The sequence below is a fragment of the Camponotus floridanus genome, unplaced genomic scaffold (assembly GCF_003227725.1).
Source record: "Camponotus floridanus strain SB8 unplaced genomic scaffold, Cflo_v7.5 scaffold92, whole genome shotgun sequence".
Lineage (NCBI taxonomy): Eukaryota > Metazoa > Arthropoda > Insecta > Hymenoptera > Formicidae > Camponotus > Camponotus floridanus.
Genome location: NW_020229863.1, coordinates 14,864 through 34,753, shown reverse-complemented (window position 1 = coordinate 34,753; position 19,890 = coordinate 14,864). Strand labels below are relative to the sequence as shown.

Genomic DNA, 19,890 nt, shown 5'->3' with positions numbered 1-19,890 from the left:
AGTGTTGTACAGATACATTCGAGCCAACAATTTCTTCAATTTAAATCCATGCTCGCACGTGTAAAACCGCACGGCATGGATGTCGCACTTTTCGCACAAGTCGATAGTGCCGAGTATTTTCGTGATTCGTACGGCAAAATCCTCATAATCCTGCGCGAATACATGAAAACGTTGATTCACGGCGCATTGGATGAACCGTGGCGAGCCGTTTGACTGTTGAGCGACATGTCGCTCGCGGCCGGGACGATAACATTGTCGATAAAACTTCGACAAATGCGGTGCAATGGCGTTTCCTTTCCGCGAGGATGCGCCACGTCTCTCAACTCCGCCGGATTTCCTCTCGTTTGGAAGAGGACGTAGTACGGCTTGTTATCTATGATACCGAGTTGGAACTCGTACCAACACTGCGTCGGATTTATTCTGTCGACGACGGTACTAAACGCTGGTTTTTGCAGACCGCCGAAATCTTGCCGATGATTCAGATACGCAGTTAATTTTGTATTCGAGCAGCGTACTACGTCACGCGGACAGACTTCAAACTTCGTCATCACCTTGCAGACAAACGGTTCCATAGTCGTCGTGCACACGAGTATGGAATCGATGTCGCTTGTGAACATATCCGTCTCTTGGTCGCGCGGGACGGCGAACACCGTCGGATCGAGCAGATCCAACGGGTACACGGGTGGTGGTGGTGCAGGCGATGGTGGCGCCGGTGACGGTGGCGCCGGTGACGGTGATCGCGGCAGTCTCTCGCGACGTACTATGCACCTTGGCCTTGTGCAAAGTACCGGCGACGGAGGTGGTGACGGTGGCAGCAGCAGCGTCGGTGGTGGTGGCTGCATTTTGAGTAATTTGACAGAGCAGGGTTTTATTGCGATCTGCTCTGTCTCCTCGACCGAGCTCTCCGAGGAGGAGAGTGGTCTTCTGGGGCCGCGATATCGGGGCGGCTAAGACGAGGAGGAGGCGTCCGAGAACGAGGACGACGACGACGACGACGGCGGCGGCGGCGATGATGGTGATGGTGGTCGTGGCAGCGTCAATAATCTCGTCAATCTGACAGAGCAGGGTTTCATCACTTTCTGCTCTGTCTCCTGGGCCGACGTTGATGCAGCTTCGTCGGACGCTCCAGGAATAATACGGACGAGTCTTTCGTCGTCGCTGCTCTCCTCTGCCGCTTGCACCACTGTAACAGTGGGCCACAGTGGTGGTGGTGGCGGCGGCGGCGGCGATGATGGTGATGGTGGTCGTGGCAGCGTCAATAATCTCGTCAATCTGACAGAGCAGAGTTTTATCACCATCTGCTCTGTCTCCTGGGCCGACGTTGATGCAGCTTCGTCGGACACTCCAGGAATAATACGGACGAGTCTTTCGTCGTCGCTGCTCTCCTCTGCCGCTTGCACCACTGTAACAGTGGGCCACAGTGGTGGTGGTGGCGGTGGCGGCGGCGGTACTACGTCGAGGGTTGTCGCACCCTCGGAGCGGGACCTGGGTTCCGAAGCCTGGTCCGGTAAATTATAAATCAAATACTTAAATTCCATCTTGATCCCACGAGCAGTGCGGAAAAACAGGTCCATCCGGGTAGAGCCGCTTTACCCGGGTAGGGCATTAATACAGGTGGGGTTGCCAGTGCCCCACAGGTTGCCCGCTAAAGACTCGTCTACCCACGAGCCACGCATCCTCTCACCGCGCAGCGCTGCTTAGGATTGGGGTAATTTTTATAGAAGTTTTCTTCTTCGCGACCCAGGCGGTTAAGCCAAGGCCCCCGGTCCACCAGAAACATGACCTAGTGGATTACGGTGTGTTCTTACCGGCCTCTAACCAGTTAATAATAACCGTGCGCTCTTAGACACGGTCTCACACAAGCACGCGTACACACACTCACACACATACAAAGGGAGAAACCAGGAACATAAGATAGGAAATAGAAGGAAAGGTAGGGAAGGAGAGAGAAGAGTTGAGAAAGGATGCCTAAGGAGAGGAGGATCTTAGGGAAAGAAGTGAGGATTGGGGCGTTCCTCCGCCCTTCACGGGATCCTCAACCCGGGCGATTGCAGTCAGGGCCGCCTACCCCTATGCGCATCAGGCCAAGGTGCCCGGAGGGAGCGCAACCCCCCTTCTCGTGATGTCCGCGCGGCAGCTTTGGACTACTCTCTACTCGCTACTCACGGCCCGAGGGCCGCTTTCGTTTTCGCTTTCATCCTCCACCGCCAACGAAACACCACGAGGAAGTGCAATGGTGTGCTCTTCGACCCGAAGGAAGAGGGGAACTCCTCCACCACGACAAGGTGGCACACCACGGAGGAGACACATTCGTACAACCAGGAATTGGAAATCCGGGACTTGGAAGGAGGTAAGGATCGGACGTGTCTTGTATCTCGGCGAACGGTTAGAGATACGAGGTTAGAGCTTATGAGCTTTCTTGTAGATCTCGACGCCCTCTACAAGAAAGGTCATAAGCTCCGACCTCGTATCTCCAGCCGTTCGCGAGATACGGGACTTGGAAGGGACTTGGAAGGACTTGGAATGTAGGTAAGGAGCGAAAGTGTCCCGTATCTCGCGAACGGTTAGAGATACGAGCTCGGAGTATAGGACCCTTCTTGTAGATCGCGTCAAGATCTAAAAGAAAGGTCCTATACTCCGATCTCGTATCTCTCACCGCTTGCGAGATACGGGACTTTGAAATACCAAAAACGGACCACGACCGAGCGCGGTTCCTCCTTGCCTCTTGTAGGATCCGCACCAACGACTGCCGCGGTAATGAGCCGAGAGGCCGCGCTCTCTCGACCTTGTAGACTCGGCAACTCCTGAAGGAAGCGAGATACGAGTTTAATTCATAGGAACTTTTTTGGGGAAAAGGTCGAGTTGCGTCGAATGGCGTTGGTCCCGAGTCTCTAGGACCAACCCCCGCCGAGAAGAAACAAAATAAAGAAAAATAATATCGAAAAATTTATTTTTATTTTTTTATTTTTTTTAAAAACACCATAGAGATTCTGAAAGGTCTCGAGACGCCCTGCAAAAAAGGTCCTATCGTCCGACCTCCTATCTTCAATAATAAAAAAATTTTTTTTTTCAAACGGCTGTAACTCGAAAACGCGAGGTTCTGGACCTTTGTATAGAGGAACTTTGCGGAACGGATCGAGTTGCGTCGAATGGCGTCGGTCCCGAGTCTCTAGGACAAGCCCCCGCAGCGGAAAAACGAAAAATAAAAAAAAACATATCGAAAAATTCATATTTCGAAAAAAACACCTTAATGAATCTGAAAGAGCTCGAGACGCCCTGCAAGAAAGGTCTTACGTTCCGATCTCCTATCTCCGATAGTTTAAAAGTTATAAAGATTTTATTTTTAAATAACTTTTGGCTTTTTTTTTTTAACTTTTAAACTATTGAAGATAGGAGGTCGGACCATAGGACCTTTTTTGCAGGGCGTCTCGAGCCCTTTCAGATTCATTAAGGTGTTTTTTTCGAAATATGAATTTTTCGATGTTTTTTTTTATTTTTCGTTTTTCTGCCGCGGGGGTTTGTCCTAGAGACTCGGGACCGACGCCATTCGACGTAACTCGACCCGTTCCCAAAAAAAGTTCCTATGAACTAAAATCGTATCTCGCTTTTTTCAGAAGTTGCCGATTGTACAAGGTCGAGAGAGCGAGGCCTCTCGGCTCATTACCGCGGCAGCCGTTGGTGCGGACCCTGGAAGAAGTAAGAAGAAACCGCGCTCGGTCGTGGTCCGTTCTCGGTATTTCAAAGTCCCGTATCTCGCAAACGGTGAGAGATACGAGATAGGAGTATAGGACCATTTCCGTAGATCTCGACGCAATCTACTAGAAAGGTCCCACGCTCCGACCTCGTATCTCTAACCGTTTCCGAGATACAGGACTTTGAATATTAAAGTTAACATTCGTCTTTCTTTTTCAGATTTTACAGCGAAAGTTAGTTGTCAGTTTTAAGGGGATCCTAAAGTGGACTTTTTTACCGACAAAATGTGAAGATTCAGTTCGATCACTATTCTTTTTATTGGCTACACATATCGATAAATCCTTTTCCACAATTAAAGTTCTAAGAATAACGAAGTGCGGAAGCTATAACTTAATGCAAAAAACCAAGAAAAGTTACATAAAACTGTGTTAATTACATTAGTGTTACCGACTTCTTCCATCACGTCGTAACAATATTGCTTTAATATATAAGTTTTGCAGTTTGTCTGTGTAAAAGACACAGCGCTCGCAGTTGGGATAACATGAAAGAATAATACAAAAGTAAAAAAAATGATCTTAGAAGCTTATATAAAAAAATTAATGATCGAACTGTTTAGTGTATGTGCGTGCATGTACAATATCGATATAAAAGAGTAAAATAAAAAAAAATTAGTTGACGAATAGCATGATAGATGGCACTGTCATCTAAACTTTTATCGACGAGGACAGATAAAATCGTATTTTCTCTTTCTCTCTTTTGCCTATGATAATAGTTTATACGTATACGCATGATTGCACTCCCACGTATTTTTAATTTCGTTTTCTTGATCATATGCTCAATCTGTCTCTTTTTTTCACTCACTACATATCGCTCAACTTCATGCTTTACATTACATGTTGCGTCTCTCTCTCTCTCTCTCTCTCTCTCTCTCTCTCTCTCATTCTCTCTCTCATTCTCTCTCTCTTTTTTTTGCTCGGTATTATATTCTTACATTCGCTCATGTTATTTTTACTATTTTTTGGTTCTTATTATTCTATATAAAAAAAACTTTTTATATATATGCATTTATATATATATATATATATATATATATATATATATATATATATATATATATATTATATAGTTTCAAAATATGAAATATTACATTTATCTCTCTTTCTCTCTATTTTGTTATAATAAATATATCTATGTCATCCAATTTATATATATATTTCATATTTGCAGAAAGAAAAATGTGTAGGACAATTGATCATAATTTGCAGCTATTTACAAATCAAGATTCAATAAAGTTGAATATAGAATCAATTTACAAAAAATAAAATTTGATGGACTTTATCAATTTAAATTTTAACCTGTATAAGCGTATACAATTTTACTTCAATTATTCATTTTATACAATGATGATAGTTATGATTTTTATAGCAGATAAATATATATTTATAATTTTTAAGAATTATAGTCTATATTTATCAAAAAAAAATTTTTTTTAAGTAAAACTTGTAAATTTCATTATTATTATATATTATATGTTGAGATTATTTGTAATAGTGATTTTATATACATATTTGTGATGTAAATTGATTCTATTAAACTTTATTTTTGGTAAATAGTTATGAATTCTTATCAATTATCATAAATATTATTCTTACTGCAAATGTAAACAATATATAATATATAAATTGTATTACATGGTGTATTCATTATAATAAAAAAGAGAAAGAGAGACAAATTAAATATTTTATATTAAATTATAAAATAACAATGCATACATGTAAAAAGCTTATTTTGATATAGAGAAATGAGAAAAAAAAACAGTAAAGGTTATGACATGAGCGCATGTAAGAATATATACTACCGAGAAAATAAGCAGAGAGAAAGAGAGAGAGAGAAGTTCGAATGAACATGAAAGTAAATATGAAGATAAAAGGCGGATGTAGTAAACGAATGAAAAAAAATGGGCATATGATCGAGAGAACAGAAATACAAGAGTGCAATTACAATTTAAGTAAAATTTTATAAAAGAATACATTTATGAAGGAAATAAAAGGAATGTAAAACTAAATGGGAGTAAAAAGGTAAATGAAATATAAAACCAATATAAAATTAACTTTGTATTTATTCTTATTTATATATATATTTTTTTAATGTACACATACAAATGTACACAAAGATAAATATGCATTTATATAATATATAAGTATGTGTGTGTATGTGTGTGTGTGTGTGCGCACACACGTGTTCCATATGACGAAAAATAGAATTCTCATTAGATAAGTATGAATCATAAGTGTAAATGTGTACATGTGTACATACATATTTGTGTGTTTGTATTCACTGTTTTTTATAGAGGTATGTATGTTGGGTGTGTCGAAGGCGCAGAGATGTACGTTGCGTGTGTCAGAGGCGCGGAGGTGTACGTTGCGTGTGTCGAAGGCGCGGAGGTGTACGTTGCGTGTGTCGGAGGCGCGGAGGCGTACGTTGCGTGTGTCGGAGGCGCGGAGGCGTACGTTGCGTGTGTCGGAGGCGCGGAGGCGTACGTTGCGTGTGTCGGAGGCGCAGAGACGTATGTTGCGTGCGTTGGAGGCGCAGAGATGTATGTTGCCTGCGCCGGAGGCGCAGAGACGTATGTTGCGTGCGCCGGAGCCGTGGCCACATATCCTGCGTGTGCCGGAGTCGTGGATACAAATCCTGCGTGTGCCGGAGGATTCGACACATATCCTGAGTGCGGAGGAGGCGTAAACACGTATCCTGCCTGTGCCGCAGATATGGGCACAAATCCTGAGTGCGGAGGAGGCATATATGAGTAATTGTGCCCCCGTTTTTTTTGCCTGTTCATCGTACGCCTCACCGCCTCATTGATACGCTGAAAAAAAGAAAAATAATACATATAGATATCATTATTTAAAAAGTAAAAGCATAATAATAATAATATATTGATACATATACAAATGTGGTTACATGTATTATGTCTTCTTGAAAATAAAAGAAAATGTAATCTATATACACGTATATATATATATATATATATATATATATATATATATATGTATATGTATATATATATATATATATATATACAGGGTGGGGCATTTATCTTGAGACATCGAAATATCTCGTAAAGTCTAAAAGATACGAAAAAATGTTTCAGACAAAAATTATATGGTTTCAAGGGGGACATAAGATGGTGTTATTAGTTTGATCTTGAAGAGCCACCTGAAGGTCACATAGAGGTCATCTCCAACTTTTTAAATGGGACACCCTATATGCTTTTGCATATTCTTGTAGCTCATCTCGAGAGCTTTCCAAAACACTATAATTAAGTTAGTTTTCATTAAGTAGTTTCCAAGTTATGAGGCTTGAAATCATTTTTTAATTTTACACAAACTATAAAATATCTAGTAAAATGTTTATTTTTCGATTATCTTACCTTAATGCTTTTATGTACAAAATAATGAGAGGAACCAATTGGTGGAAAGAAAACACATAGTTATTTTTAAGAAAAAATATGTAATTTGCAACTAACAATTAATTATTTTTTCTTAAAAATAACTATGTGTTTCTTTACACCAATTGATTTGAGATGGCTCTTCAACATCAAACTAATGACACCATCTTATGTCCCCATTGAAACCATACAATTTTTGTCTGAAACATTTTTTCGTATCTTTTAGACTTTACGAGATATTTCGATGTCTCAAGATAAATGCCCCACCCTGTATATACATACACACTTTATTTCTTTGTTACTCTATTTATATAAATATATATATAAATATATATATTATATAAATATATATTTATGTAGGGAGGCAGTTTTCGGGACGATTTCTGTCACGAATCGGTAGTTTTGAGGTCTTTTGGCACTTTTCAGGTCGGTCCTGAAAGCTATATATGTTGATCGGCAGTTTTGGGGACTGTCCTTAAAACTACCGTTAAGTCAGTTTTTTATATAAAGTCCTTAAAACCACCGTAACATACAAAATTTTTATACTATAAATGTAATAATTGTTATTATTTACAAGGTAAGCTTTATATAAGTTATATATATTTATGAACAGTTTAATTACAATACTAACTACTTAGAAAATCATATATAAAGTAAATATACAGTCTCTTAATACATAACATTGATCAAGTCCTTATAACTACCGTTACAATATATATAATATATAAATAAATGGTTAAGGTAAAATTACAATTTTGGTTTACATTTTTTCGAAGGAAAATGATTAAGAATGCTCCAAATTGGGATTAATATAGGACATGTAATTATTCCTATGTTAGAAATTAAATGATCTGAAAACTGCCATTCTGCTACTATATATAATTCTGAAAACTACCATTCCGCTATTATATATAGACCCGAAAATTGCCATTTGTGCAAGTTCAATACTATCGATCTTCTACACGTGATTTAATTAAATGCCACTGATTATGAGCTTATATTACATGTTTTGCTTTATATATGATTATTAATATGACGCACTATCAGTTTAATATTAGTGACAACTTTAGCTTTAAATATCAGTTTTTAGCAATCTGTAGAACGAAATCGGTTATTTAAATGAAGAAGAAGGATTTACTGAAGGATTTACTGAAGGAAACTGAATTTAAATTCAGAACTTGAGAATAACAAATCACTATTTGTCTAAAATGGTCAGATCTCTGTCAAAGTGATCATTTAAGAAATATTAATAATTTTGGTTTTTCTTGTCGAAAACTAAACGATCTGAAAAGTGCCATTCCGTTACTATATAGACCTGAAAACAGCCATTCCGTTACTATATATAGACCTGAAAACTGCCATTCCGTTACTATATATAGACCTGGAAACTGCTATTTGTATGAAAAACTTTAATAATATTGAGATGGTGTAATATACATATAAAAGTAATAAATATTTTTAAAATTTAATTATGTATCTCCTTGGTGCATCAGTTTTTTACAGCAAATTCTATATTATACTGGAATGTTCATTTTTAAATAGAAAAATATAAACTAAGAGAGAGAAAAAAAACTATTTATATCTTTCTCTAACACAGCGTAAGCGTATTATATATAGCATGTTATATATAACTAATTAAAAATAAAATAGAATAAAAAAGAAAACTTGCTACTATCTCTTCTATTTTCGTGTCCGGTTTTTCACAATACACTGATGCCAGCATAATATAAGGTTTATTGATTTTTTGTTATACATTAATTTTATTATTTTATGCACTTTTATAGAATTTTTACTTGTTTTAGTATTTATATTTTTATTTATTTATTTTTTTTGACAATAGAAAATACAAAGAAATATATAAAACTTGATTTAAAATCCCATGAAGGACATGAATCTTACAGATTTGAAAATATTTTAGAGATTTTAAAATTTTATACAATAAATTTAATAAAAATATTAATAAAGTAACATATTACATCTTATTACATGTCACAATAAAAAATAATATTAATGATAATATATTTTATATATTCATTATTGATAGAATTTTATTTTTTTCAGGAAATATAAAAGAAATATCATTTTACTTTTTTTCAGGATATATTACAGAGATGTTGTCAAAAATGTTTTATATTAATACTTTATGTCAAACCAAGTTTATTTATCACATACATTACATATTTTTTCTGAATCAATCAATTATATGTAATACTTTGCACAGTTTTATTGCATATCATATTATCATAGTCTTATATATATCACAAAAAAAATCTTTTTTAAATTTTACTGTTTGTTTCGCAGAACAGTAAATTCGTAGATGACAGAAAAAATTATATTGTATTTAATATAATAAAAAATAAAATTTTAAAAAAGTAAATCTTATCCGGTATAAATATTTTTTCTGGATCTATTAACTACAATATATTTTGCAATCTTATACAAATCTATTACAATAAAAAAAATCTCTTCTATTATAAAATTCTTTGCAATTTCACAAATACTGCAAAGAATTATTTTCTTAAAAAATAATTATTGCTCAAGATATTAATATAAAAAGAATAGAAACTTATAACTTGACATAAAATTTGTAAATAAATGTATTTAAATGCTATTATCTTTTTCTAATTGATAATTGTTTTTTAACTCAAAGTTATAAGAACAATGATTTCCGTTATTCTCTAAAACTGGATTTGGATATAAAATTCAATTTCCATAAATTCTTTTTGTTCAAACAACCGATTTTGATACCCAGATTGCCAACCAATGATATTCAAAGTTAAAGTGGATCATGTTAAATTAAAAATGCGGCATCCTGATAATACACTATAGAGCAAAACATTTAAAAAGGACTCCATAAGACACTTAAATCATGTGTAGAAGATCAAAAGTATAAAAGTTCTTGCTCAAGTGGCAGTTTTCGGGTTTATATATAGTAGCGAAATGGCAGTTTTCGGGTCCATATGTTGTAGCGAAATGGCAGCTTTCGGGTCCATATGTTGCAGCGAAATGGCAATTTTCGGATCGTTAATTTTCGATAAGAAAAGACTAAAATTATTAATGCTTCTTAAATGATGAGATTTGATCATTTAGGACGAACAATGATTTCCGTTATTCTCTAAAACTGGATTTGGATATAAAATTCAGTCTCCATAAATTCTTTTTGTTCAAACAACTGATTTCGTTACCCAGATTGCCAACAACTGATATTCAAAGTTAAAGTGGATCATGTTAAATTAAAAATGCGTCATGCTGATATACAGTATAGACCAAGACATTTAAAGAAGACTCCATAAGACACTTAAATCATGTGTAGAAGATCGAAAGTATAAAAGTTCTTGCTCAAGTGGCAGTTTTCGGGTTTATATATAGTAGCGAAATGGCAGTTTTCAGGTCCATATGTTGTAGCGAAATGGCAGCTTTCGGGTCCATATGTTGCAGCGAAATGGCAATTTTCGGATCGTTAATTTTCGATAAGAAAAGACTAAAATTATTAATGCTTCTTAAATGATGAGATTTGATCATTTAGGACGAACAATGATTTCCGTTATTCTCTAAAACTGGATTTGGATATAAAATTCAGTCTCCATAAATTCTTTTTGTTCAAACAACTGATTTCGTTACCCAGATTGCCAACAACTGATATTCAAAGTTAAAGTGGATCATGTTAAATTAAAAATGCGTCATGCTGATATACAGTATAGACCAAGACATTTAAAGAAGACTCCATAAGACACTTAAATCATGTGTAGAAGATCGAAAGTATAAAAGTTCTTGCTCAAGTGGCAGTTTTCGGGTTTATATATAGTAGCGAAATGGCAGTTTTCGGGTCCATATTTTGTAGCGAAATGGCAGCTTTCGGGTCCATATGTTGCAGCGAAATGGCAATTTTCGGATCGTTAATTTTCGACAAGAAAAGACTAAAATTATTAATGCTTCTTAAATGATGAGATTTGATCATTTAGGACGAACAATGATTTCCGTTATTCTCTAAAACTGGATTTGGATATAAAATTCAGTCTCCATAAATTCTTTTTGTTCAAACAACTGATTTCGTTACCCAGATTGCCAACCACTGATATTCAAAGTTAAAGTGGATCATGTTAAATTAAAAATGCGTCATGCTGATAATACACTATAGAGCAAAACATTTAAAAAGGACTCCAAAAGACACTTAAATCATGTGTAGAAGATCGAAAGTATAAAAGTTCTTGCTCAAGTGGCAGTTTTCGGGTTTATATATAGTAGCAAAATGGCAGTTTTCGGGTCCATATGTTGTAGCGAAATGGCAGCTTTCGGGTCCATATGTTGCAGCGAAATGGCAATTTTCGGATCGTTAATTTTCGACAAGAAAAGACTAAAATTATTAATGCTTCTTAAATGATGAGATTTGATCATTTAGGACGAACAATGATTTCCGTTATTCTCTAAAACTGGATTTGGATATAAAATTCAGTTTCCATAAATTCTTTTTATTCAAACAACCGATTTCGTTACCCAGATTGCCAACCACTGATATTCAAAGTTAAAGTGGATCATGTTAAATTAAAAATGCGTCATGCTGATATACAGTATAGACCAAAACATTTAAAGAAGACTCCATAAGACACTTAAATCATGTGTAGAAGATCGAAAGTATAAAAGTTCTTGCTCAAGTGGCAGTTTTCGGGTTTATATATAGTAGCGAAATGGCAGTTTTCGGGTCCATATGTTGTAGCGAAATGGCAGCTTTCGGGTCCATATGTTGCAGCGAAATGGCAATTTTCGGATCGTTAATTTTCGACAAGAAAAGACTAAAATTATTAATGCTTCTTAAATGATGAGATTTCATCATTTAGGACGAACAATGATTTCTGTTATTCTCTAAAACTGAGTTTGGATATAAAATTCAGTTTCCATAAATTCTTTTTATTCAAACAACCGATTTCGTTACACAGATTGCCAACCACTGATATTCAAAGTTAAAGTGGATCATGTTAAATTAAAAATGCTTCATGCTGATAATACACTATAGAGCAAAACATTTAAAAAGGACTCCATAAGACACTTAAATCATGTGTAGAAGATCGAAAGTATAAAAGTTCTTGCTCAAGTGGCAGTTTTCGGGTTTATACATAGTAGCGAAATGGCAGTTTTCGGGTCCATATGTTGTAGCGAAATGGCAGCTTTCGGTTCCATATGTTGCAGCGAAATGGCAATTTTCAGATCGCTAATTTTCGACAAGAAAAGACTGAAATTATTAATGCTTCTTAAATGATGAGATTTGATCATATAGGACGAACAATGATTTCCGTTATTCTCTAAAACTGGATTTAGATATAAAATTCAGTTTCCATAAATTCTTTTTGTTCAAACAACCGATTTCGTTACACAGATTGCCAACGACTGATATTCAAAGTTAAAGTGGATCATGTTAAATTAAAAATGCGTCATGCTGATAATACACTATAGAGCAAAACATTTAAAAAGGACTCCATAAGACACTTAAATCATGTGTAGAAGATCGAAAGTATAAAAGTTCTTGCTCAAGTGGCAGTTTTCGGGTTTATATATAGTAGCAAAATGGCAGTTTTCGGGTCCATATGTTGTAGCGAAATGGCAGCTTTCGGGTCCATATGTTGCAGCGAAATGGCAATTTTCGGATCGTTAATTTTCGACAAGAAAAGACTAAAATTATTAATGCTTCTTAAATGATGAGATTTGATCATTTAGGACGAACAATGATTTCCGTTATTCTCTAAAACTGGATTTGGATATAAAATTCAGTTTCCATAAATTCTTTTTATTCAAACAACCGATTTCGTTACCCAGGTTGCCAACCACTGATATTCAAAGTTAAAGTGGATCATGTTAAATTAAAAATGCGTCATGCTGATATACAGTATAGACCAAAACATTTAAAGAAGACTCCATAAGACACTTAAATCATGTGTAGAAGATCGAAAGTATAAAAGTTCTTGCTCAAGTGGCAGTTTTCGGGTTTATATATAGTAGCAAAATGACAGTTTTCGGGTCCATATGTTGTAGCGAAATGGCAGCTTTCGGGTCCATATGTTGCAGCGAAATGGCTTTTTTCGGATCGTTAATTTTCGACAAGAAAAGACTAAAATTATTAATACTTCTTAAATGATGAGATTTGATCCTTTAGGACGAACAATGATTTCCGTTATTTTCTATAACTGGATTTGGATATAAAATTCAGTTTCAATAAATTCCTTTTCTTCAAACAACCGATTTCGTTACACAGATTGCCAAAAACTGATGTTCAAAGTTAAAGTCGTGGATCATGTCAAACTCATAGTGCGACATGTCGATAATTAAATTTAATGCAAAATATTTAAAAAGAACTCCATGAGATATTTAAATTATGTGTAGAAGATCGAAAGTATAAAAGTTCTTGCTCAAATGGCAGTTTTCGGGTCCATATGTAATGGCGAAATGGCAGTTTTTGGGTCCATATGTAGTAGCGAAATGGCAGTTTTCGGGTCCATATGTAGTATCGAAATAGCAGTTTTCAAATCTATACATATTTAGTAGCGAATTGGCAGTTTTCAGATCTATATACATTTAGTAGCAAATTGGCAGTATTCATGTCTACATATAATGGAATGCAGTTTTCAGGTCTGTATGTAGCAGCAAAATGGCAGTTTTTAGGTCTATTTATAGCAGTGGAATGGCAATTTTCAGATTATTTTGTTCAATATTGGAAAATGTTTAAAGTAAGATAAACCAAAACTGTAATTTTCCTTTAATCATTTATTTTTCTGTATTCAAACGGCAGTTGTTAAATTCATCGAAATTTTGAGTAAAATGTTATATTAGGTATTATATTATAAGACCTGAAAACTACCCTAACGTACAATTTATTTTTAACAAAATGGTACATTTCAGAACTTGCACTTTTATACGAAATTTTTACTTAATATTGCATTTTAGTAATTTATTACATTATCAATTAATGTAATTTGTTATATTCAATTGCAAAAAACTCAAATAAAATAAATTATTTGCTTTTTTTATTGAAAAAATGAATGGTCTGAAAACTGCCTTTTCTCTAAAGAATAATTCGGTAAAATGGCAGATTTAAGGACTTATGAAAAAATCATATATAATTTATTAATTTTTTTATTTTACTATACAAAATTGATCAAAATCTACTAATTGGTATCAAATATATAGAATATAATCGTTAAATAAAAAGATACTTGCTGTTTTAATTAAAAATATAACTGACCTGATAACTGCCAATCCATACATATTTCAAAATATTTCGAAAAATATTGATTTATATCAACAAAAAAGTCTTCCAAACATAATTTACTTTATTATTATACACAAAAATCACGTTTTTAAAACACGTCCTGAAACCTGCCTTTCTACATAAATATATATATATATATATGTTATATATGTTATTATTTTTATACATGGTGATTTAGATTGATGTTTCGTGAACAATTTTTTTCAAATTAAATATAAATTTTTATTCAAGGATTACATCATAAGCAGGAACTTTTAAAATGTTTATTTCTCTATAGTAGATTTGAGATAACCATGAAAAAAATAATTATATGTTGAATTTCAACTGTAGCTTTTTATTTTTTTAATAATGCGTTCTTAAAAAATTTTTAGAATTATCTAATGTTTTGAAATTCTTCAAGTGTGTGACTGAAGAAAATAATAAATACAGCTAAAGTTTTATATACAATTATTAACTATTTTTTGGAAGCGCTTCAAATTAATTATTGAGAGAGGGAGCATTTCTATAAAATCATCTTTTGTAGCTTAATTATCGAATTATTTATTACAATTTAATTTAATTCGCCTTCTTTTTAAATAATTGAAATTTACAAAAACATATTTTTGAAACACACTGTACACTTATACAAATTAGTATATAAAAACTGAAAAAAATTATATTTAAATAAATTTAGAATTATTGCTAATAATTATTGTTATATTTTAATATGCAGGGTTAAGCATTTAAAGTGTTACAAGTTCTGTTTCAATACACATTATAACAAAAAATATTTCAAAACACTATAATAAAGTATTTTTTCATATAATATTTTTCGAGTTACGAGGCTTGAAATAATTTTTTAATTTTGCATAAACTAAAAAATATATCAAGAAATATTCATTTTACGTTTTTCTTACCTCAAAAATAAGAGCATCGAAAAATGAATATTTTACGAGATATTTTTCAGTTTATGTAACATAAAGAAATTATTCCTCATAATTTGAAAAGTACTGTATGGGAAAATATTTTCTTATAGTGTTTTCAAAACCTCTCGAGGTAAAGTACAAAAAAATATAAATAGGTTTTACCATTAAAGAAATTAAAGATGACGTTCATGTAATCTTCAAACAATTATCTAAATTCAAAACAATTACTTTTTCTTATATCTTTCTTAGAGTCAAAACTTTAGTTTGAAAAATTTTTTGCTATAATGTGTACTTTCAGTGATAATGGTCCATATTTTGAATCCTCTTTTATCAATAAAAGTGTCTCTAGAAGGCTGGCTAAGTGGATAAGTCTTTTGACTGGTTACGAGCCACTTTTAGAGGCACCTTTATGAATCAAAAAGAATTCAGAATATAGACCAATAGCTTGTAACTCTTTAAATTCCACCTTGTATATATGCATACACATACAAATACACATACATATACAAACACATATATACAGGGTGAGCCATCTGAATCTATCACCCCAAATATTTCCGTTCCCTTACATTTTACAAGAAAATATTTCAGACAAAAGTTGTATGGTTTCTAGGGGGACATAAGATGGTGCCATTAGTTTGACTTTGGAGAGTCACATGAAGGTTACGTGAAGGTCAATTTGAATTTCTTAAATGGAACACCCTATATATTTTTATATATTCTTGTAGCTTATCTTGAGAGCTTTCCAAAACACTGTAAATAAACATTTTTTCATCAAGTACTTTTCGAGTTTGAGGCTCGAAATCATTTCTTAATTTTACAGAAACCGTAAAATATCTAGTAAAATATTCATTCTTCGATTATCTTACCTTAATGCTTTTATGTACAAAATAATGAGACGAGTCAATTGGTGTAAAGAAAACATACAGTTGTTTCTAAGAAAAAATATGAAATTTGCAATTAACAATTCCATATTTTTTCTTAGAAACAACTGTATGTTTTTTTTACACCAATTGACTCCTCTCATTATTTTGTACATAAAAGCATTAAGGTAAGATAATCGAAAAATGAATATTTTACTAGATATTTTACGGTTTCTGTAAAATTAAGAAATGATTTCGAGCCTCAAACTCGAAAAGTACTTGATGAAAAAATGTTTATTTACAGTGTTTTGGAAAGCTCTCAAGATAAGCTACAAGAATATATAAAAATATATAGGGTGTTCCATTTAAGAAATTCAAAATGACCTTCACGTAACCTTCATGTGACTCTTCAAGGTCAAACTAATAGCACCATCTTATGTCCCTCTAGAAACCATACAACTTTTGTCTGAAATATTTTTTTGTAAAATGTAAGGGAACGGAAATATTTAAGGTGATAGATTCAGATAGCTCACCCTGTACACAAATTATGATAAAAGAACCAATTTTTGAAAAATAAAAATGCAGTCCTTTTCTTTATATTTATATTTATCATTATATTTTTTATATATGTAAATTTTTTAATAATAGTAGTAATAATAGTTATAAATTTTTGTAGTAATTAGTGCTAGAGGCGATCTTTTCGTGAGCTGGTTGTTTCAAGAAATATTTCTTGCCAGAAGCGGTTTGCATGTGCGCTTTGATTGTAAAACAATACTTTATCCCAGAGGCGATCTATTCGTGTGCTGGTTATGAAAAAAATATCCAGAGGCGATTTTTTCGTGAGCTGGTTGTTTCAAGAAATATTTCTTGCCAGAAGCGGTTTGCATGTGCGCTTTGATTGTAAAACAATACTTTATCCCAGAGGCGATCTATTCGTGTGCTGGTTATGAAAAAAATATCCAGAGGCGATTTTTTCGTGAGCTGGTTGTTTCAAGAAATATTTCTTGCCAGAAGCGGTTTGCATGTGCGCTTTGATTGTAAAACAATACTTTATCCCAGAGGCGATCTATTCGTGTGCTGGTTATGAAAAAGTATCCAGAGGCGATCTTTTCGTGAGCTGGTTGTTTCAAGAAATATTTCTTGCCAGAAGCGGTTTGAATGTGCGCTTTGATTGTAAAACAATACTTTATCCCAGAGGCGATCTATTCGTGTGCTGGTTATGAAAAAAATATCCAGAGGCGATCTTTTTGTGAGCTGGTTGTTTCAAGAAATATTTCTTGCCAGAAACGGTTTGCATGTGCGCTTTGATTGTAAAACAATACTTTATCCCAGAGGCGATCTATTCGTGTGCTGGTTATGAAAAAAATATCCAGAGGCGATTTTTTCGTGAGCTGGTTGTTTCAAGAAATATTTCTTGCCAGAAGCGGTTTGCATGTGCGCTTTGATTGTAAAACAATACTTTATCCCAGAGGCGATCTATTCGTGTGCTGGTTATGAAAAAAATATCCAGAGGCGATTTTTTCGTGAGCTGGTTGTTTCAAGAAATATTTCTTGCCAGAAGCGGTTTGCATGTGCGCTTTGATTGTAAAACAATACTTTATCCCAGAGGCGATCTATTCGTGTGCTGGTTATGAAAAAAATATCCAGAGGCGATCTTTTCGTGAGCTGGTTGTTTCAAGAAATATTTCTTGCCAGAAGCGGTTTGAATGTGCGCTTTGATTGTAAAACAATACTTTATCCCAGAGGCGATCTATTCGTGTGCTGGTTATGAAAAAAATATCCAGAGGCGATCTTTTTGTGAGCTGGTTGTTTCAAGAAATATTTCTTGCCAGAAACGGTTTGCATGTGCGCTTTGATTGTAAAACAATACTTTATCCCAGAGGCGATCTATTCGTGTGCTGGTTATGAAAAAAATATCCAGAGGCGATCTTTTCGTGAGCTGGTTGTTTCAAGAAATATTTCTTGTCAGAAGCGGTTTGCATGTGCGCTTTGATTGTAAAACAATACTTTATCCCAGAGGCGATCTATTCGTGTGCTGGTTTTTTAAAAAAATGTAATGCGTTGTTTGCATGTACGCTTTGATTTTTTGAAAAAAATTATTTTTATGTTGTCTAAACATAAAATTATTTTTATGTTGTCATCGTATCATAGTTATTGTCAGTAATAATTTTATAAACTAAGGACTGCATTTATTTTTCACAGATTTAGGATTACATCATCTTTAGGATTACATAAAGAGATAAAATAAGTAACATATGTAATTTTTATAACAATATTATAGAAAATATTAATCCATTAATTTTTTTGCAGGCGACAGTTATTGAAGCAGATAGAAACAAATGACTCCAGGCGCATGAAAGGTAGTAACGATAAATCCATCGATTTCGAAAAATCGGTAGACTCTCCTTCCGATATGATGGATTCAAAAGTTAGTATCCAAACAATGCAATGCCTGGAGTCAACTACAAATGCAGGTATGTGTGAGTATCAAAATGTCAAACTTTGTGAAGATAATTTTGTTATCGATAATGGCCCCCTGGATACAAACCGTATTCAGGAAAACATGCCCGAAGGCCGCCGCATTGTTGACATTTCTTTTATGTGGAATGAACTTCACAGAACGTTTGATAATCATGCGCGAGGAATAGAGTGCCAATTTAAAGATTGGAAACTCATAAATTCTCATCGCCGTGGTTTAATGACGCAGTTGTTCTTCAAATGCCAAATGTGCAATTATGAAGCTAACATCTGGTCAGAACCCACAAAACCAGAACTATTGGACATTAATACAGCTGCTGTACCAGGAACTGTTATAATGGGAATTGGTTATGCCCAGTTAGAAGAGCTGTGTGCTGTCATTAATATTCCTTGTATGTCTGAGCCAACTTATATTACATATAGAGAGAATTTAGTCGATGATTTTAAAAAAACTGCCATGGAAAATATGAAATTGGCTGGCGAAGTTGAAAAACAACTCGCTCTTGAAAGAAATGATACTATTAACGGTATTCCATACATAACCGTTGTAGCAGACGGTAGTTGGATGAAGAGATCATATGGTAATGCTTATAACTCGCTTTCCGGTATTGGAGCTATAATTGGTTACCATACGAAAAAGATTCTCTTCGTTGGTGTCCGCAATAAATATTGTGCAATCTGTGATATGGCAGAGCGAAAAGGTATCGAACCAAGAGCTCACAAATGCTATAAAAATTTTAATCGCGACGCAAGTTCTACAAGCATTGAGAGCGATGTTATCGCGGAAGGTTTTAAATGTAGCCTCGAAATGCATGGGTTAATCTATAAAACAGTTATTGCCGATGGAGACAGTAGCGTGTATCAGACTATTCTTGATAACAGACCGTATTGTGAATGATAACAGTAAAAAAAATAGAATGCACAAATCATTTGCTTCGCAATTTATGCAAAAAGTTGAAAGCTGTGGCAGAGATAACTCAGCCTAAAACACAAAGGCAGCGTGGCTTTGTACAATTGCGAAATGTTGTAAAAAACAATATTTTGAATATCCGAAAAGAGATAGAAAAGATAGCTGAACTGCGAAGAAAAGAAGAACAAACACCTCAACACAGTAAGGCTATAGAATTACAAAAAGATATATTGAACATTCCTAGCCATGTTTTTGGCGAACATAAACGATGCGAAGCACGAGGTCATATATGCAAAGAGAATGCTAATGAAACGAAACAAAATTATGTACCAGCT

General features: G+C 34.4%; 1 protein-coding gene across 1 annotated transcript; it reads right to left on the bottom strand.

Annotated features, from left to right (window-relative positions):
- Positions 1-947: 947 nt before the first annotated feature.
- On the bottom strand, positions 948-1,538 carry LOC112639811 (BEN domain-containing protein 4-like). Its single transcript, XM_025414959.1, has one exon. It carries the CDS (start codon positions 1,536-1,538, stop codon positions 948-950), a length of 591 nt encoding a protein of 196 aa, XP_025270744.1.
- Positions 1,539-19,890: the final 18,352 nt, after the last annotated feature.